The sequence below is a fragment of the Gilbertella persicaria genome (assembly GCF_025201335.1).
Source record: "Gilbertella persicaria strain CBS 190.32 chromosome Unknown B0P05scaffold_55, whole genome shotgun sequence".
Lineage (NCBI taxonomy): Eukaryota > Fungi > Mucoromycota > Mucoromycetes > Mucorales > Choanephoraceae > Gilbertella > Gilbertella persicaria.
Genome location: NW_026252016.1, coordinates 18540 through 34871, shown reverse-complemented (window position 1 = coordinate 34871; position 16332 = coordinate 18540). Strand labels below are relative to the sequence as shown.

At 39.9% G+C, this 16332-nt stretch overlaps 9 protein-coding genes across 9 annotated transcripts; 6 read left to right on the top strand and 3 right to left on the bottom strand.

Moving 5' to 3' along the window:
* Positions 1-11: 11 nt before the first annotated feature.
* B0P05DRAFT_559601 (PHD-zinc-finger like domain-containing protein) lies at positions 12-2828 on the top strand. The gene is made up of 4 exons (XM_051580288.1): positions 12-333; positions 397-450; positions 497-1527; positions 1570-2828. Exons 1-4 carry the CDS (start codon positions 21-23, stop codon positions 2569-2571), a joined length of 2400 nt encoding a protein of 799 aa, XP_051430596.1. The 5' UTR covers positions 12-20; the 3' UTR covers positions 2572-2828.
* Positions 2827-4069, top strand: B0P05DRAFT_559598 (S-adenosyl-L-methionine-dependent methyltransferase). The gene is made up of 5 exons (XM_051580287.1): positions 2827-3050; positions 3099-3210; positions 3273-3311; positions 3356-3876; positions 3926-4069. Exons 1-5 carry the CDS (start codon positions 2853-2855, stop codon positions 4016-4018), a joined length of 963 nt encoding a protein of 320 aa, XP_051430595.1. The 5' UTR covers positions 2827-2852; the 3' UTR covers positions 4019-4069.
* A 135-nt stretch (positions 4070-4204) lies between these two features.
* On the top strand, positions 4205-6145 carry B0P05DRAFT_478910 (endo-1,3(4)-beta-glucanase; the record flags this gene model as incomplete). Its single annotated transcript, XM_051575036.1, has 2 exons — positions 4205-5651; positions 5703-6145. 2 exons carry the CDS (start codon positions 4205-4207, stop codon positions 6143-6145), a joined length of 1890 nt encoding a protein of 629 aa, XP_051430594.1.
* A 570-nt stretch (positions 6146-6715) lies between these two features.
* B0P05DRAFT_591220 (uncharacterized protein) lies at positions 6716-7478 on the bottom strand (the record flags this gene model as incomplete). Its single annotated transcript, XM_051582877.1, has 3 exons — positions 6716-6730; positions 6786-6858; positions 6901-7478. 3 exons carry the CDS (start codon positions 7476-7478, stop codon positions 6716-6718), a joined length of 666 nt encoding a protein of 221 aa, XP_051430593.1.
* An 18-nt stretch (positions 7479-7496) lies between these two features.
* B0P05DRAFT_559593 (uncharacterized protein) lies at positions 7497-8656 on the bottom strand. Its single transcript, XM_051580286.1, has 3 exons — positions 8138-8656; positions 7873-8094; positions 7497-7827 (listed from the first exon to the last, which is right to left on the bottom strand). The coding sequence occupies exons 1-3, from the start codon at positions 8649-8651 to the stop codon at positions 7529-7531; spliced, it is 1035 nt and encodes a 344-aa protein (XP_051430592.1). The 5' UTR covers positions 8652-8656; the 3' UTR covers positions 7497-7528.
* Position 8657: 1 nt separating this feature from the next.
* On the top strand, positions 8658-12520 carry B0P05DRAFT_559590 (P-loop containing nucleoside triphosphate hydrolase protein). Its single transcript, XM_051580285.1, has 5 exons — positions 8658-8936; positions 8986-9122; positions 9168-11422; positions 11464-11692; positions 11737-12520. The coding sequence occupies exons 1-5, from the start codon at positions 8915-8917 to the stop codon at positions 12430-12432; spliced, it is 3339 nt and encodes a 1112-aa protein (XP_051430591.1). The 5' UTR covers positions 8658-8914; the 3' UTR covers positions 12433-12520.
* Positions 12521-12613: 93 nt separating this feature from the next.
* B0P05DRAFT_478941 (uncharacterized protein) lies at positions 12614-14010 on the top strand (the record flags this gene model as incomplete). Its single annotated transcript, XM_051575040.1, has 4 exons — positions 12614-13073; positions 13119-13304; positions 13349-13935; positions 13990-14010. 4 exons carry the CDS (start codon positions 12614-12616, stop codon positions 14008-14010), a joined length of 1254 nt encoding a protein of 417 aa, XP_051430590.1.
* On the top strand, positions 13913-15777 carry B0P05DRAFT_559580 (glycoside hydrolase superfamily). The gene is made up of 4 exons (XM_051580284.1): positions 13913-13981; positions 14038-14391; positions 14435-14840; positions 14884-15777. Exons 2-4 carry the CDS (start codon positions 14242-14244, stop codon positions 15747-15749), a joined length of 1422 nt encoding a protein of 473 aa, XP_051430589.1. The 5' UTR covers positions 13913-13981; positions 14038-14241; the 3' UTR covers positions 15750-15777.
* A 21-nt stretch (positions 15778-15798) lies between these two features.
* On the bottom strand, positions 15799-16107 carry B0P05DRAFT_591216 (subtilisin inhibitor; the record flags this gene model as incomplete). The annotated part of the gene is made up of 1 exon (XM_051582876.1): positions 15799-16107. The coding sequence occupies one exon, from the start codon at positions 16105-16107 to the stop codon at positions 15799-15801; it is 309 nt and encodes a 102-aa protein (XP_051430588.1).
* Between the last annotated feature and the right edge of the window lie 225 nt (positions 16108-16332).

Sequence of the window (16332 nt, the reverse complement as noted above, 5' to 3'; positions counted from 1 at the left end):
TTCTTTTTATGAGTTGAGATATGCTTATGAGAGATCATAAACATAGAAGAGGCAGACCACGAAAGCCTTTGCCTTCAACAACCATGGCAGATAAACCAAGAGAAGAAAGATCGTACAAGGACTTTTTTCCTGATCTAGACATTAGGGAACCTTTGACAATTCTGAAGGTGTCTCCTCTTTCTTCTTTACACACGCTCCATCAAGAAGTAGAAAAACCCGAACCAAACAGACAAGAACACAAATTACCTGTGGCTTCTTTTCAGATCATACAGCAACAACAGAAAGGAAATCAAGATTATTTCGAAAGACCTGATCATTACATTCGCTATGCAGGTAGGCTCTTTTTTTTTTTTTTTTTTTTTTTTTTAATAATGTAGGTATTTAACAACATGACAGAACCCTTAGAAGCAGACTTGTTTAATACGATTGAATATGATATGGATGAGCAAGGTAAAGCATACAGCCCATGATTCTCATCTGCTCATGTGCTTTTTAGACCAAGTATGGCTTCAGATATACAACAAGGAACGCAAAAAAGACCAACTAGGAGAGATTTCAAGCGAACTATTTGAAGCCATGATGGACCAAATAGAAAAAGAATGGTTTAATCTTGTCAAGAATTTACCGAAAAAGACAGCAGAAGAACCCACTTTACCTGAAGATTCGAAATGTGCTGTCTGTGATGATGGTGAATGTGAGAACAGTAATGCGATTGTATTTTGTGATGGTTGCAATCTGGCTGTTCACCAAGACTGTTATGGTATTCCTTATATTCCTGAAGGTCAATGGCTCTGTAGGAAATGTATGATTTCACCTGAAAATCCCGTCTCTTGTCGGTTCTGTCCTAATGAAGGTGGTGCATTTAAACAGACAACGACCAACCAATGGGGTCATTTGTTATGTGCTATTTGGATTCCTGAACTCAGTCTGAGCAACAGTGTCTATATGGAGCCAATTGATAACATTGAAAGCATCCCTAAATCACGCTGGAAACTGACATGTTATATCTGTAAGCGAAAACACGGTGCTTGTATTCAGTGTGATAATAAGCATTGCTTTGTTGCATTTCACGTGACATGTGCTCGATGGGCGCGTCTTTGTATGCGCATGAAACTGCATGGAACGCACTATGATGGTGTAGTCCTGAAAGCTTATTGCGACCGACATACCCCACGCGACTATTATGGCGGTACAACACTTGTTCAACAAGCACAACGATGGTTTTCAAAGCATAAACATACCATGCCTCGAAAGCGTTATGTGGATGAAGAGGAACAAGAAGACCCAAAAAAGAAAAAGAAAGTGTCTTATAAAGCCGCAAGAGCACACCAGCACCACTACCATACAACAACAGGTGCTCCCATTGCGCCTGAATACATTCTTAACAAATTAGAGCATTTACCATGTGTACAAAAAGAAACCAAGGTCAAGAAGAAGGCAATGATGGTAGCCAGTATCTGTAAATATTGGTCACTTAAGCGAGAATCCAGAAGAGGAGCTCCTTTATTAAAGCGGTTACATCTGGAGGTAAGTCCCACACAATACACTGTTATACTCATCCTATATGAGCCATGGACTGCTTCTGCTTCTCAACTGAAGCAATCTGAAGTAGAAAAAGCACAAAAGGCATCTGCTCTAATGACCTTGAGAGCAGACCTTGAAAGAGTAAGAATGTTATCTGAACAAGTACAGAAACGAGAAAGACAAAAACTAGAGAGAATTCGCAAACAAAAGGCTTATCTGGAAATGATCTTTTACCCTATTGAATGTATCATTCAGTCTGTATTAGATCAATTGATTGAACTGGACAAAAAAGAGCTATTTAGATACCCTGTCACGAAAGAAATAGCACCCGATTACCACCAGATCATTCAGCAGCCCATGTCATTTTCAGACATCATACAGAAATTAAGCACACACTCGTATCTCTCTCTGGATGAATTTGAACAAGATCTGTGTCTTATATGGAAAAACAGTATGCTATACAACAAAGCAGACACGCCTTACTTTAAACTGGCTCAAAAACTAGAGAAGATAATGCAGGAATTACTGGTTCATGCAAGAGCAAGCTATCAACAGTTCAATGTGAACCATGGTCTATTGAATGTAGAGATTGACCCAGCTATCTTTTCTTATGGTCAACCAGCCACGATACCCACTCAACCATGGCCAGAAAAGCGTCCTGTTGATATCGATCAATCTCAAAGAGAGCCTAAAAGACGTCGTACAAGTTCAGTGGCTCAAGAAGAACCAAAACCCAAAGTAAAACGAGTGACACGTAGTGCGACTGAAAAGAATAAGCGATCATTACGATCAAGAGGTGTTGTGACAGACTTGTTACCACTGCCTGTTAAAAAAAGAACACTTAAGCCAAAGAAACCTATCGTTCGATTTGTGAATGGAGAAACTGTATGGGCTCATGTACGTGGATTCCCTCCTCATCCAGCACAGATTGTGGATCTCAAATCAACCGACAAAAATGTACCAGAGCGTGTTGCTGATCTACAAGCTGAATTTCCTGGTAAAATACTAGTTGCTTTCTATCTTGTGAGTGAAGCACATACATGGTAAGTCAATGGAACTGTCATGCCATATTGATTGTCCTTTTAGGGGTTGGATGAATAAGTCAGAAATCCATGTATTTGGTCAATTGGAGACAGATGTTGATATGCTACTACAGGCTAAAAAGACCAAGAAACAACATCGTATTCGTGAAGTAAAGAATGGCTACCGACATGCTTGTCAATTAGTAAGCATTGATCCAGAACCTGCTTTATCTGCTGTATTTACTGCGAATAAAAAATAAAATGCAAGGGGATTTGAACTTTTTTTTTTTTATTTTTTATTTCTTTATGTTTTCTCGTCATTTTGTTCAACGTATCCCAAAGCGGTTTTATGCTACTGCAACTGCTACACCTCAAGCATTTCAAGTGTTTGATCGTCATGTCAAACTAATGCAAAAAGATCGTGCTGCTTCTGATGTGGAACAGAGTAGAACAGTTGATTATCTTAAAGACGAGATCGCAGCTCGTGTAGCTGATCGACTTTTGGTAGTGATCAATAAACAAAAAAAAAAAAAAAAAACCTGACTTGTATAGGATATTAATCGTGACTTTGATACAGTGGTTGATTTGGGATCCGGTTGTGGACATATCGTCAAACATGCAACCAAAGACATGATGAAGAAACTTGTCATGTGTGACATGTCAGGTAAGAGAAGACACACACATATATATATATTTAGGATGGCCTGGATCTGATAATGTTGCTAGAGAAATCTTTGTTACGTGATAAAGATGTATCTTATGAAGGTAAAGCAAGATCCACTGTTTGTTGTATTTATCCATGTCTATAGTGGAAGTAGAGCGTAAAATAGTCGATGAAGAATACTTGCCATTCAAAGAAAACTCGCTTGATGCGGTCGTCAGCAGTCTGTCACTTAACTGGGTGAATGATTTGCCTGGTACATTGATCCAGATCAAAAATGCCTTAAAGCCAGATGGTGTGTTTATTGGTGCCATGTTTGGTGGAGATACACTGTTTGAACTGCGCACTTCTCTTCAATTAGCTGAAGTAGAGCGTGAGTCTGGCGTGTCTCCTCGAGTGTCTCCTATGGCAGATTCAAGTGATATGTCTCGTTTATTGACACGAGCAGGATTTGCATTAACTACAGTGGATGTGGATGAAATCCAAGTCAACTATCCAAGTGCATTTGAACTAATGGAAGATTTAAAAGCCATGGGCGAAAGCAATGCTGTCTTGACAAGAAGACCCTTTTTAAAGCGTGATACACTCTTGTCTGCAGCAGCTATTTATAAAGAATTACATGGACATCCTGATGGCACTATTCCTGCTACCTTCTCTATTATTTATTTGGTATGTGTTGATCAGTCTAGGATACAAGGTTAGCTTACACGCTTATTAGATTGGCTGGAAGCCTTCAGAGAATACACCCTTACCCAAGAAGCGTGGCTCTGCCAATGCTTCTCTTAAAGAAGTTTTGGGTCAAGAAGAATAAACAATTTGATTTGAATTACAACTAGAGTAGAATGTCTTTATAAACCCAGAGAATGTTTACATTCTCTCTTTCTTTATTTTTTGTGTGTATATCATGAAAACCTTGTTGTTGAGCTCACTCATGCTTTTCTGCAGTGTGCAAGCAACCAATACAGGTTATTTTGCATCGAATCATACCCGTATGGCTATGTTATCACAAGAGAAGAAGCCACTAGACCGTGTTCTTTACCCTATCAATCAAGACGAACTACCTTTTGTATTCCCCATCATTTCTCACCCTTACCGTCCAGTGTATGCCGAGAGTGATCAAGTAGTGCCTACCAATGCATGGATCAGTAATCTATTCTATCCCAGTGTACAAAACTTAGCCCCTACCACGCCTGATCCTTATATTTTGCGTTTACTGGATGATTTTGGTGGTAATCCTGGTCTGTCTATCTCCCAACCAAGCCAGAAAGTCATTGGTCGATATGAAGCCATGAACAACATTCCTGCCTCACCTGCAGGCTACATGATCAATGGTGTAGTGGTTGACTTCAGAATCACTGCCAATGAATGGCAACAGACACGCCCTAAACCCTCGGTCACTCGATGGAACCACTTGGGAGCCACGCTGCGATTGTCAAGCACACCCACGACCTATATCACATTCCCTTTATCGCGCGGTGCTGCTTTTGTGACAGCAGAGTATCATCAATTAACTCCTCATTTCTTTACACAACATGCTATCCTCAGTGTGGTGTCGGATATAGAACAAGGTCAAGATACCTTCACAGGCCACAAATTCAAAGTGTCCATGAACGATCATCCTACGTCGACCTTTGTGATTTATGTGCTGGGTGATCAGCCTCTCAGACTAAGAAAAGATGGCATGAATCGATTGGTGGCAGACACGCCTTATGAGGGTGTGATTCAAGTAGCCAAATTGCCTTCTCCTGAAGCAGAGGCTGTCTTGGATCAACACCATGGTGTCTGGGCCACGGGTGGACAGGTCAAGACAAACAGTGACAGTACAGCATACTCGATTGAGTGGACACCTCAAGGTGATACCTCCAAACCGTTATTGACGTACGCTTATCCTCATCATCTTCAATCGTTTGCTTCTGACAGTGTTCAAGTCACTTCACTTCAACTTCAGTCTGCTTCCAAAGGCACTATGCGAGCTGTGATAGGTAATACGTGGGTATTGGAAGAACCTGATCTACCAGACACTGCTTGGCTCCCTGAACATGCTGTCCCTGAACCCTCCACCCATAATGAAATCATGCAAGTATTGGCTCAAGAAGTCAATGGAGACGACTATCTGCAAGAAACACAACGAGGTGATAACTATTTCTCTGGTAAATCACTTCAGAAATATGCCATGTTGGCCCTTTTGTTAAACAGGCCCGAGGAGACTGGCTTAAGAAATGAAGAATTAGCCGACGTAGCCTTGACCAAACTAAAAGAAGCCATGGTGCCTTACTTGGAGAACAGACAACAAGATCCTTATCGCTATGATCAAGTATACCATGGTATTGTAGCAAGAGATGGATTGCCTACAGACATGGGAGGCACAGGAAACAAAGATGCAGAATTTGGCCATTCTTACTATAATGATCATCATTATCATCAGGGCTATTTGGTTGTCACTGGTAAAAGAAGGATAGCATCTATGATATCTGTATATTGACCCTCATTGATAGCTGCTGTCATTCATTATTTAGACCCTACATGGAGAACAGAAGAACTCAGAGCATGGACAGAGACATTGATCAAAGACGTCAATAATCCTGTAGAAAATGATCCTCATTTTGCTCAGTTTAGAAATTGGGACTGGTTTGCTGGTCATAGTTGGGCAGGTGGTATTAAAGTAGACGGTGCATTGGATGGAAGAGATCAAGAATCTGTGCCTGAGTCAGTCAATTTCTATTGGGGTATGAAACTATGGGGTTTGGCCACAGAGAATGAAGACTTGGTGGATCTGGCAAACCTTCAATTGGCTATCACAAAGCGTACAGCCTATGCTTATTTCTGGATGTTGGATGACAACACCAACAGACCTGTCGACATGGTTCGAAATAAAGTCGTAGGCATCTATTTCGAACAAAAAGCAGATTATGTAAGTGGAGTTGCATCCTATCCCTGAACTCATGCCTCTTCTCTATAGACCACTTATTTTGGTCGCTATTTAGAATTCATTCATGGCATTCAGCAACTACCCATGACACCTATATTGGCTGATTATATCCGTATAACTGAATTTGTAGAACAAGAATGGGAACAGAAACTAGCCAGTGTGGCGCCCACAATTCAGAGTCCATGGGCAGGTGTCCTTTACCTGAACTATGCTCTCATTGATCCTAGTGAAGCTTATCCTATCTTGAGAACCATTCCTTTAGATGATGGACAAACAAGAGCTTATTCCCTTTATTTAGCAGCCACAAGAGCTGGATTCTACAGACGAGCCTTAAGCAAATTGATAAACCAACAAGAATTTCAATAAACTTCTTTTATTGCTCTTCAGGAACAATGACTTTTTTACCCAATAGTTTGATACGCATTTGACGGGGTATCTCCATCAGTGTATCTGATGGTTTATCTCCTCCTCCTCCTTCTCCTTTTCCTCTTTCTCCTTCTCCTTTTCTTTTCAAATCACGTACCGTCTGTAGCATATAGGGCCATATGATATCAGGACCATAGTTCATATACAAATAACCTAATCCTGCTCCTCCTAAATGGGCCTAGATAGAACTTGTCAAGTTCACATTTGAAGCAGTATGACTTACAAAATGATCCACCCAATGCCAACGTAACAAAATACCAGTGATATCTACACTCATGACTGCAGGAAGAGTATATCTATTGCCTTTAATAGGGGTATGATAAGGTATTTTTTTTTACCTTGCAAATGAATGATCTTGATACACCATATCAGCAGCAAATAATCCATAAGTAGCACTTGTGCCCATAGAAAATAGAGTGGGTGAAAGTGGCCTTGGATAGAAATGACGTGTTATTTGACTTGTTGTATGAGCACCTAAGCATAAAGACACCCAAAAAGCAACAAACTGCTCTCTGCCCAGACGATCATGCACAGAGGACCCACATAGTCCTAAGCCAAGCATGGAAACTGACCACTGTGTTAGCATAATACGCTTAGGTCGAATCAAAGTGGCTCTGACAAGACACGCTGTTGTATACAAAACCATGATAGTTGCCACTGTCTTTTTTGCTTCAGTACATGGCGTTAGGGGCCAAGGAAGTTGTTGTGTATAATAAGCTTTCCAGTCTTGATACCACTTGTGTTTCTTGGTATAAAAGGATTGAAGATAACCGAGTGGTGTATCTCTATAGACTGGGTTTTGCCACCATGGCGTTCGTTTCTCTCCTCTCTCATGAATCACGGCTGCTGTAAAGAAAACAGTTGTACAAGTACTTGTACCAACCATTAAGGAATGAAGTATAGGTCTATATCTCATAACAGAAAAAAGCGAAAATAATAGAAACTGCATAAAACTGAGTTTTTAATTTATTTCTTTGCAAAAAGATTGGTCAAGACGCCCTTAAGTTGATGATCCATCTTTTGAATACTTTCTTTACCAGATCTTGAAGGATCCACTTCGCGTTCCACTTTGCTTCTTTGTGCAAATGTGCGCTTAATCTTGGGTTCCTCTTGTTCTTGTTCGCTTCCTTGTCGTTTACGTTTCTTTTCTTCCATGCTTTGTAACATTTTAGCCTTCTCCACATTTTGTATATAGGCTTTGTTTTCTCTATTGGATTGTGCAATTTCATTACGAAGACGTTGTTGACGTGCTTGTCTTTCATGAGCTATAATACATAGGTTAATTGTTGTTAAATATCAATAGAACATACCCATATGTTCAGTCAAATGGTTCCACTTGAACTTAGGCAGGTATTTGATATTCCATGTCTCATGATAAAACATACTCTTGCGTTTACCACCAATCTGTCTCATGTTTAAATACTCTGCTAATGACTTGGCTATCTTTTTGTCTTTGAATTCCACCCATCCTTCAATAAAATTGGTTCTTCTGTTCTTTGTGTATTTCTTACGACGTGCCGTAATCTTTGGATCTAAACTGCCAATGAGCCAAATGGTTTATGGAAACTTCATTACCTTCTGGCACCAAGTAAATACGCCCGATGTCAGCATATTTAGCTAAATGTGTACGAAGTTGACCAGGTTTCATAAACAAGGGGATACGGGATAAATAACAAACACCTGTCTTTTTGCGTGCTTTTTCAAACTTTTCAAGTTCTTCTGGTGTCAAACTCTTGACTTTCTTTGATTTCTTGCTCTTTTTCTTTTCTTCAATACCAAACTCGCTGAGATCTTTGGGGGCATCATAGCCTTCATCGTCTTCAAAATCTCGATCGATATCTTCTTCTTGTTCTTTTTTGCTGTTTTCTAATGCCTGGTCATCTTTTTCATTGCCTTCATTGTCGTCGTTGTCGTCGTTGTCTTCATCGTTGTCACTAGCATCACTGCCTTCTTCATCACTACTGAATGCTTGAAGACGTGCTGCTGAAAACCGAGAATCTTGCTGTTCTTCTTCATCAGAAGAGTGAGCACTAACTTCGTTTTCACTGTCGTTTTCTAAACCAAAGAGATCTTGCTTTTTTGTATTCATGATGAAAGAAGCACTTTGCTTTGACAGATAAAATTTTTGTGGCTGTTTACATACAAAAGAGCAGTCACATATAGCTATCGACTGCTTTAACTGCATAAACAATATTTTTTTTTCTTTTCTCTTGAGGTTATTCATTATGGGTAAATCAAGACCTCGTTTTAACGAAAAGGCCCGTGCTTCTTCTAAAAGACCCAACCAAAGACCTCATCCAAAAGCAAGGGACGGAGGTCTTGCTTCACAACTGTTTGATTCTTCTCAACAAGATGATCAACCCAAAAAAGAAGCGTAAGATGATCTTAGGCATAGCTTGATTGACTTAACTTGATGCATAGAGATACCAATCAACTTATGATTGTACCTTCTGATAAGAAAGAAGAAGAAGAATCTAAAGACAGTAAAAAGACACCTTCATTCAAAGAACCCATCAAATACATGTCTAAAAAGAAGAAAAGAAAGATGGAAAAGTATATTGTAAGTAATGGTTTGGCAGCTTATTATTGACCATACATGGGCTAGGAACAAAAATTGAAAAAAGATGCTCGTGCAGGTCTATTGGAGAAATTGTCGAGTGCATCATGGTCTTCCGATCTACTCAAGTCTTCCAAGCTGATTGGTCGATCAGGCCAAACATTGCGTGAACAGTTGCGTCAAGCCATGTTGGAACAAAAAGCAGGTGTGCCGTTGACGAATGATGATGTGCCCCTTGTGGTTGAAAAAGAAGTCGAGGATTTGGCTCCTATGCCAGAGATGGTTTATGCAGAACCTACGCCAGTCGATCAACCTGTCGTTGGAAGTGCATTAAAAGCAGGCACCACATTGATCAAGCGTAAAAGAAAGAAGAAGCAATCCACCATTCCTTCCATTGCAAAGAAACGCTACAAACAAAGAAAGGGTATGGATTCTGATTCTTCATTTGATAGTTCGGATTCTGCAAATGATTCATCATCTTCGGAAGACGAACAAGAGCGCACCAAACCCGATAGTGATCATGAAGAAGAGAAGGGCCAACCTCAACCTACTCATTTAGAAGCAGTAACAGAAGCTACCAAGACGATTGTTGCACCTATTCCTCAAAGAAAGGAAGAAGAATTTGATGATATCAAGCTCGAATTACTCAAGAGTAACCGAGAAGGTGACTTGGCTCAAGATGAAGCAAAGCCGTTTTATGTGCCTGTAAATCGTAAGCCAGAGATCCAAGAAGCACGTCTCAAGTTACCTGTGGTGGGGGAGGAACAAGTGATTATGGAAGCCATTCGTAACAATACAGTGGTCATCATTTGTGGTGAAACAGGTTCTGGTAAGACAACGCAAGTGCCTCAATTCTTGTATGAAGCAGGCTGGTCTCATCCTGACAGCGATAACCCTGGCTTGATTGGTGTTACTCAACCACGTCGAGTAGCTACTGTCAGTATGGCGAAACGTGTAGCAGAAGAATTGAACCTGTCAGATAAAGAAGTATCCCATCAAATTCGTTATGATGCTACTGTCTCTGACAAGACACGTATCAAGTTCATGACAGATGGTGTCTTGTTGCGTGAAATGTCGCAAGATTTATTGCTGACTAAATATTCGACCATTATTATTGATGAAGCCCATGAACGCAACTTGAACACAGATATCTTGATTGGTGTTGTGAGCCGTGTGCTTAAGCTAAGAGCAGAATTAAGCAGAGAAGACCGTCAAAAGATCAAACCTTTACGTGTCGTCATCATGTCTGCTACATTGCGTGTGTCTGATTTCACAGAGAACAAGACTTTGTTTCCTCAAGTACCTCCTGTTATCAATGTCAACGCTCGTCAATACCCTGTTGCCATTCATTTCAACAAAAAGACGCCTTTGGACCATGTGAATGAAGCCTACAAAAAGATTTGCAAAATTCATGAACGATTGCCTACAGGTGGTATTTTGGTCTTTTTGACAGGTCAGAATGAGATTAACCAGTTGTGTAAGCAACTTCGTAAGCGGTATCCTGCATTGCCTCCTCAGGCCAATAAAAAAGAAATGAAGGCAGAAGAGCAAGCGATCAAGATGGAATCAAAGCAAGTCCAAGAACCAGCTGGTAAGACAGATATGGAACCAGAAGCCATTGAATTGGGACAAGACGATAATGAGCAAGAGGAAGAAGATTTTGATCTTAGCAGTGACGAAGAAGAGAATGATATTGCTGAAGGTTTTGAAGATGAAGAATTAACTGATGTAAAAGATGCTCCTTTGCATGTATTGCCCTTGTATTCCATGTTGCCTACAGAAGCTCAATTGCGTGTATTCCAACCTCCCCCTGAAGGCACTCGTCTGTGTGTGATTGCTACTAACGTAGCCGAAACATCTGTCACTATTCCTGGTGTACGCTATGTCGTTGACTGTGGTAAATCTAAAGAACGCAAATACAATGTAGAGACAGGCGTTCAATCATTCGAGATTGACTGGACTTCACAAGCTTCTGCAGGCCAACGTGCTGGTCGTGCTGGTAGAACAGGTCCAGGCCATTGTTATCGCTTGTTTTCTTCTGCTGTTTTTGATCATGAATTCAGCAAATTTTCTACGCCTGAAATTCATCGTATGCCTATTGAAGGCGTCGTGTTAAGCATGAAGGCCATGAATATCGACAATGTGGTCAACTTCCCTTTCCCTACACCACCTAAAAGAGAGACTTTGTTTAAAGCAGAGAAACTGTTGGGCTATTTAGGTGCTATCAATACAACCACAAAGCGCATTACCGAATTTGGTCAGACCATGTCTTTGTTCCCCATCACACCACGCTTTGCTAAAATGTAAGTGGCTAATATAAATTGATTTACTTACATAAGAATAGGTTGATTATTGGTCAACAGCATGGTTGTTTGCCTTATGTGATTGCCATTGTGTCTGCATTGTCAGTAGGAGATCCTTTTATTCAAGACTATCATTTGGATGAAAATCAACCTGAAGACGAGGACGAAGATGACTTGGAACACCGTGAATTACAAAACATCAAGAACGAGTCATTTGCAGAAAAAGAAAAGCGTAAGCTTGTTCGAAAGAAGTATTATACAGCGCAAATGGTAAGTAATCAATTAAGAAAATGAAGCTAATACGTATGGCATAGAAACATGCTGGTTTGGACCCTACAAGTGATATTCTTAAGTTACTGAACGTCGTTGGTGCTTATGAATATGCTGGTGCTACCACTTCTTTCTGTGAAGACAATTTCCTAAGGCCTAAAGCAATGGAAGAAATCAGAAAATTAAGACGCCAGTTGACGAATTTAGTGTCAAGTAATTTCCCAGACATTGATATCTGTCTTGACCCTAAAATGAAGCCACCTAGCCCTACACAACTCAAAGTATTAAGGCAAGTACTGACTGCCGGGTTTATTGATTCTGTGGCTATTCGTCAAGATGTATTGGATACAGGAGGAGGAAAAGGCACACGTTATAAGAATTCACGTAATGTGGTTTATCGTCTATTATGGAGTGATGAAGAAGCCTTTATCCATCCAAACTCAGTCTTGTACAGTCAAGAACCACCTGCTATGCTTGTCTACAGTGAACTCTTCAAGGGCACAAATAAAGCATGGCTCAAAGGTGTGACTGCAGTAGAATCTAAATGGATTGCAAATATTGGTAAAGACTTGTGTTCGTTTGGTCGTCCTTTAGATTTCCCTCTGCCTAAATTCATTGGCGATAAAAAGGATCGTAAACTGGTTTATGTTGTACCTAGTTTTGGTCCCAAGAGTTGGCCATTACCACCTATCCAGGTAGAACAACGTAGAGAAGGCACTCGATGGGTGCTTTCCTTATAAACATATATATATATATATATATAGACTGTATAATAATAATAACAATAATAAAAATAAGATGGTAACACATATATTAGATTTATCATGCAAAACACTATACGTTCTTATCAGCAGACCATATGCAGAGATAAATAGAGTACATTTCTTATCTTTCTTTCTTTCTTTTTTTCTCTCTTTTAATATGACATTATTACCTCAAGATTATTTACGTACACTGACAGCTATTCGTGAACGCTGTGTTCAAGTATATGAAAACCGTCAAAACCTTGTTGCTTTCGATATAGACGAGTCTCGCTTACCAGACATTGTTGAACACGTTGTGAGCACAACAACACGTCGTTTCCCTCAATTAGATCAAATCCCTCCTCATTCACGTATGCGTCATTTTGATGCCTCTCAAATGCAAGCCTTGCGTAACCGTTGGACGCATGACCAAGTGGATGCTGTAGAACAAGCGCGTCGTTTAGTCGATCTGGTTATTGTTTCTGTCTTGGTTGATGCAGGTGCAGGTCAAGTATGGAAGTACAAGACAGAACAAGGCCAATCAATTGGAAGATCAGAAGGACTTGCTTTGGCTTCTTTTGATATGTTCTTGAATGGGTATTTTTCGAGTCATGCTCAGGTTCCTGATCGTGTCGATGGTAAGACCAAAACAAACGTGGGAAACAGAAACTAAATCTGCATAGCTACCGGACTAGATCAGATTACAGTGGACAAAATGACAAAGGGATTTCAAGTGACTGATGAGAATCCTATGGTGGGTTTAGAAGGTCGCTCTAACCTATTGAAACGTCTATCTCAAGTATTGAAAAATCAACCTATTTATTTCCCTCCTATCCACCATGAATCTCCACGACCTGGCAACTTGATTGGTAGAGTCTTTATGATGTTCTTGTTTCTTATACTCTTATGCTAGATTTCCTATTGTCTTCTGTAAAGCCAGGGGAAAAAACAATCCGTATAGAAACATTATGGGAAGCAGTGATGAGTTTGGGTGGTATTTGGCCTGCACGTATTCAAATCAATGGTGTTGCATTAGGTGATGTCTGGCCTTGCGCTTCTCTTGTAGACCTTGGTAACCATGAAAATTTGGTTCCTTTTCATAAACTCTCTCAATGGCTAACTTACTCATTGATTGAATCTATCGAAATCTCACTTGGTCTTGTTATTGAGGGTGTTGAACACATGACGGGTCTTCCGGAATACAGAAATGGTGGTCTTTTAGTTGACTATGGTCTATTGACCTTGAAGCCTGAAGAATTAAAGCGCGGTGGTGCCTTGAGAGAAGGGGACCTGCCTTCTTTTGAAGGTTCGGATCCTGTCATTATTGAATGGCGTGCATTGACTGTTGTCTATTTGGACAAGATCAAGGCACACGTAGAGCAAAAATTAGGTCAAAAGCTCTCTTTGGCTCAGGTCTTGGAAGGTGGTACCTGGACTGCCGGAAGAGAAATTGCTGCTCAGTTGAGACCTAAAGATGGTGGCCCACCTATTATCATTAAGGTATGGATTGGATAGCATTTTTAGCTCTTGTTTACTGATTGTCATACTATTTAGAGTGATGGAACTATTTTTTAGAAAACAAACAAACAAAACATAGCATACAATCTTGATTACAACTAGATTGCTGTCTATAAAGCTCATTTACAAAAGTGTCAAATATACCGAGAAACGTTTATCGTGAGCAATAGTCATTGCATTCTTTAAGCAAGCATTCCTTTTACTGTGCACTATGACTTGTTTAAAATGAATCCATATTTTGTTGTCTGTTTTTTTTTTACTATTCTTCACTCTTGTTTTGTTTAGAGAATGATCTATCGATATTTATCTATTGCTATCTTGATATTATCATGTCAAGTGTATGCACAAACAAATTTTACGCTTATCAATCAGCATGCATTAGAAGATCTTATTGTATTACCTGAGAGACCATTCAGTAGACAAGAAATAGTGCCTTCCGTAAGAATATGATAGCCCTGTCTCTGTTTTAATCGATACATAGATACGTGAAAGAAAAGATGGTCTAGCCCTGTATTGGGGCCAGGGAGACTTTGGTGAAAAGCGACTATCGTATTATTGTGATCAAGAAGGTGTTTCCATCATGATTCTTTCGTTTATTGCTGACTATGCAGGTGGACCCAAGAAGCAACCCATTTTGGATTTGTCGGATAATTGTAACAACGTCAATAACTGTATAGATGCAGCAAAAGACATTAAATATTGTCAAAGTAAAGGCATCAAGGTCTTGGTTTCTTTGGGTGGTGCTGTAGGTCCTTATCATCGCCAAGCATGGGATCCTGATCTTTTAGCTTGGTGGATGTGGAATAAATATTTGGGCGGAAGAGATCATACAGTGACGAGGCCGTTTGGTGATGTTGTCCTGGACGGCGTAGATTACGATCCTGAAGGTAGGTTCCGATAGCCTATGTTCATATACTTAGTTTTCTGTAGCTGTTGATGGCACCAACTATGATCGTCATATAGATACCCTACGAAAACTTTTCAAGACAGAATACCCTACACGAGATTATCTTATCACAGCTGCACCACAATGCCCAGACTTGGACTATTATTCAAAAAATGCTGTCTATAATATCCTTCATCCAAGACCCGGATACGATGCTTATCCTGATATTGTGTTTGTTCAATTCTATAACAACAACTGTGCTGCTTCAGGCTATAATCCCAGCAGAGCCTCTGCTTTTAATTTTGATGAATGGAACACATGGGCTCAAAAGAGTGAAAGCAAAGTCTATTTGGGCGTCATGGGAAAAGAAAATCATATGGATACAGGCTATGTGACCTATGAAAAACTTACAGTGATTTTAGACGATGTACAGCGTAGTAAAAGCTTTGGCGGTGTCATGATGTGGGACGCAAGTTATGCTTATTCAAATCCAGTGCCTTATCTAGGCGGTATGCAATACGGCCAAGCAGCCGCGCGGTATTTGAAACAATTATCTACACCTAGTTCTGCTCGACTGGCCAATGCTTTCAGTGGTATCAATTTAGCATTCAAGGAATTCAAGTTGCCCATCTTGGTGCCTGTAGGTGGGAAAAATGTGGAGATGTTACCATTGCCTTGTGCAGGTCAGCCTTTCTTGTTACTGAGAGCAGTGACTGGAAGAAGTTTGGCAGAAAGCTTTGGTTCTTCTGCAGAGTCAGTCGCTCAACATCTAGAAAGCCTTGGTATGAACGGTGATCATTTTATCAATCCTGGCTCTTATGTCTGTATGGTCTCTAAGCCTCGGTCAAATGATTCTCTTGTCATTGGTTATGTCTATAATTCTACCATGACGGATGATTTAACCATGTAAACATTTCATTTTAAAAATAAAATAGATACCTCTGAAATTATTTATTTAATTAGTAAGGATAAAAGCCTTCAAGGTTAGCGCGAGCAAAACATTCATTAGAGTATGTTTTGTTAAAGCTAACAAATTGATGATTGTACAACCCCAAATAAGACACAGATACTGGATTGTATTCCAATGTACAGATGGCAAATGGATTCTGGACTTGATTGAAATTACCACTGACAGCATTTACTTTAGCACAAGCTGAAGATGGGTTAGGATGGTTTCCGGCAAGAGGATTACAGTTCAATACAAAGATACTGCTTGTTCCGTTCTTCTTGATAGCGATGAGATATACCGAAGTGACTCCTTGGGCCATGACTAGGGAAACATTAATCCCAATAAAAAGTAAGTAGAAATGTAATAAAAAAAACATTATGTTAGAGAAAAAGCTCAAAAAAGGAAAATGAGATTTTTACACTTTGATTTATTAACATTCTTTCATGCCATTCTTCAACTCTTTGTCAACATAATCATGGTTTCAATTATAAAAAGACTTGATATGTAGTAGCCATATTTAAGGCTTTAATAGAGACAAAACAAA

What these genes read in the sequence shown, in the direction of transcription:
- B0P05DRAFT_559593 (XM_051580286.1), bottom strand. Translation starts at nt 8,651, where the DNA reads ATGAATACAAAAAAGCAAGATCTCTTTGGTTTAGAAAACGACAGTGAA. An exon ending in TATTTACTTGGTGCCAGAAG is followed by an intron (nt 8,095 to 8,137) that starts GTAATGAAGTTT and finishes TTGGCAGTTTAG; the next exon opens with ATCCAAAGATTACGGCACGT. An exon ending in CCATTTGACTGAACATATGG is followed by an intron (nt 7,828 to 7,872) that starts GTATGTTCTATT and finishes TATGTATTATAG; the next exon opens with CTCATGAAAGACAAGCACGT.
- B0P05DRAFT_559601 (XM_051580288.1), top strand. Translation starts at nt 21, where the DNA reads ATGCTTATGAGAGATCATAAACATAGAAGAGGCAGACCACGAAAGCCT. An exon ending in TCATTACATTCGCTATGCAG is followed by an intron (nt 334 to 396) that starts GTAGGCTCTTTT and finishes ACAACATGACAG; the next exon opens with AACCCTTAGAAGCAGACTTG. An exon ending in TAAAGCGGTTACATCTGGAG is followed by an intron (nt 1,528 to 1,569) that starts GTAAGTCCCACA and finishes ATCCTATATGAG; the next exon opens with CCATGGACTGCTTCTGCTTC.
- B0P05DRAFT_559580 (XM_051580284.1), top strand. Translation starts at nt 14,242, where the DNA reads ATGATCTATCGATATTTATCTATTGCTATCTTGATATTATCATGTCAA. An exon ending in GACAAGAAATAGTGCCTTCC is followed by an intron (nt 14,392 to 14,434) that starts GTAAGAATATGA and finishes ATCGATACATAG; the next exon opens with ATACGTGAAAGAAAAGATGG. An exon ending in CGTAGATTACGATCCTGAAG is followed by an intron (nt 14,841 to 14,883) that starts GTAGGTTCCGAT and finishes AGTTTTCTGTAG; the next exon opens with CTGTTGATGGCACCAACTAT.
- B0P05DRAFT_559598 (XM_051580287.1), top strand. Translation starts at nt 2,853, where the DNA reads ATGTTTTCTCGTCATTTTGTTCAACGTATCCCAAAGCGGTTTTATGCT. An exon ending in GTGTAGCTGATCGACTTTTG is followed by an intron (nt 3,051 to 3,098) that starts GTAGTGATCAAT and finishes TGACTTGTATAG; the next exon opens with GATATTAATCGTGACTTTGA. An exon ending in TAAAGATGTATCTTATGAAG is followed by an intron (nt 3,312 to 3,355) that starts GTAAAGCAAGAT and finishes CCATGTCTATAG; the next exon opens with TGGAAGTAGAGCGTAAAATA.
- B0P05DRAFT_559590 (XM_051580285.1), top strand. Translation starts at nt 8,915, where the DNA reads ATGATCAACCCAAAAAAGAAGC. An exon ending in GATCAACCCAAAAAAGAAGC is followed by an intron (nt 8,937 to 8,985) that starts GTAAGATGATCT and finishes TGATGCATAGAG; the next exon opens with ATACCAATCAACTTATGATT. An exon ending in AGTATTATACAGCGCAAATG is followed by an intron (nt 11,693 to 11,736) that starts GTAAGTAATCAA and finishes CGTATGGCATAG; the next exon opens with AAACATGCTGGTTTGGACCC.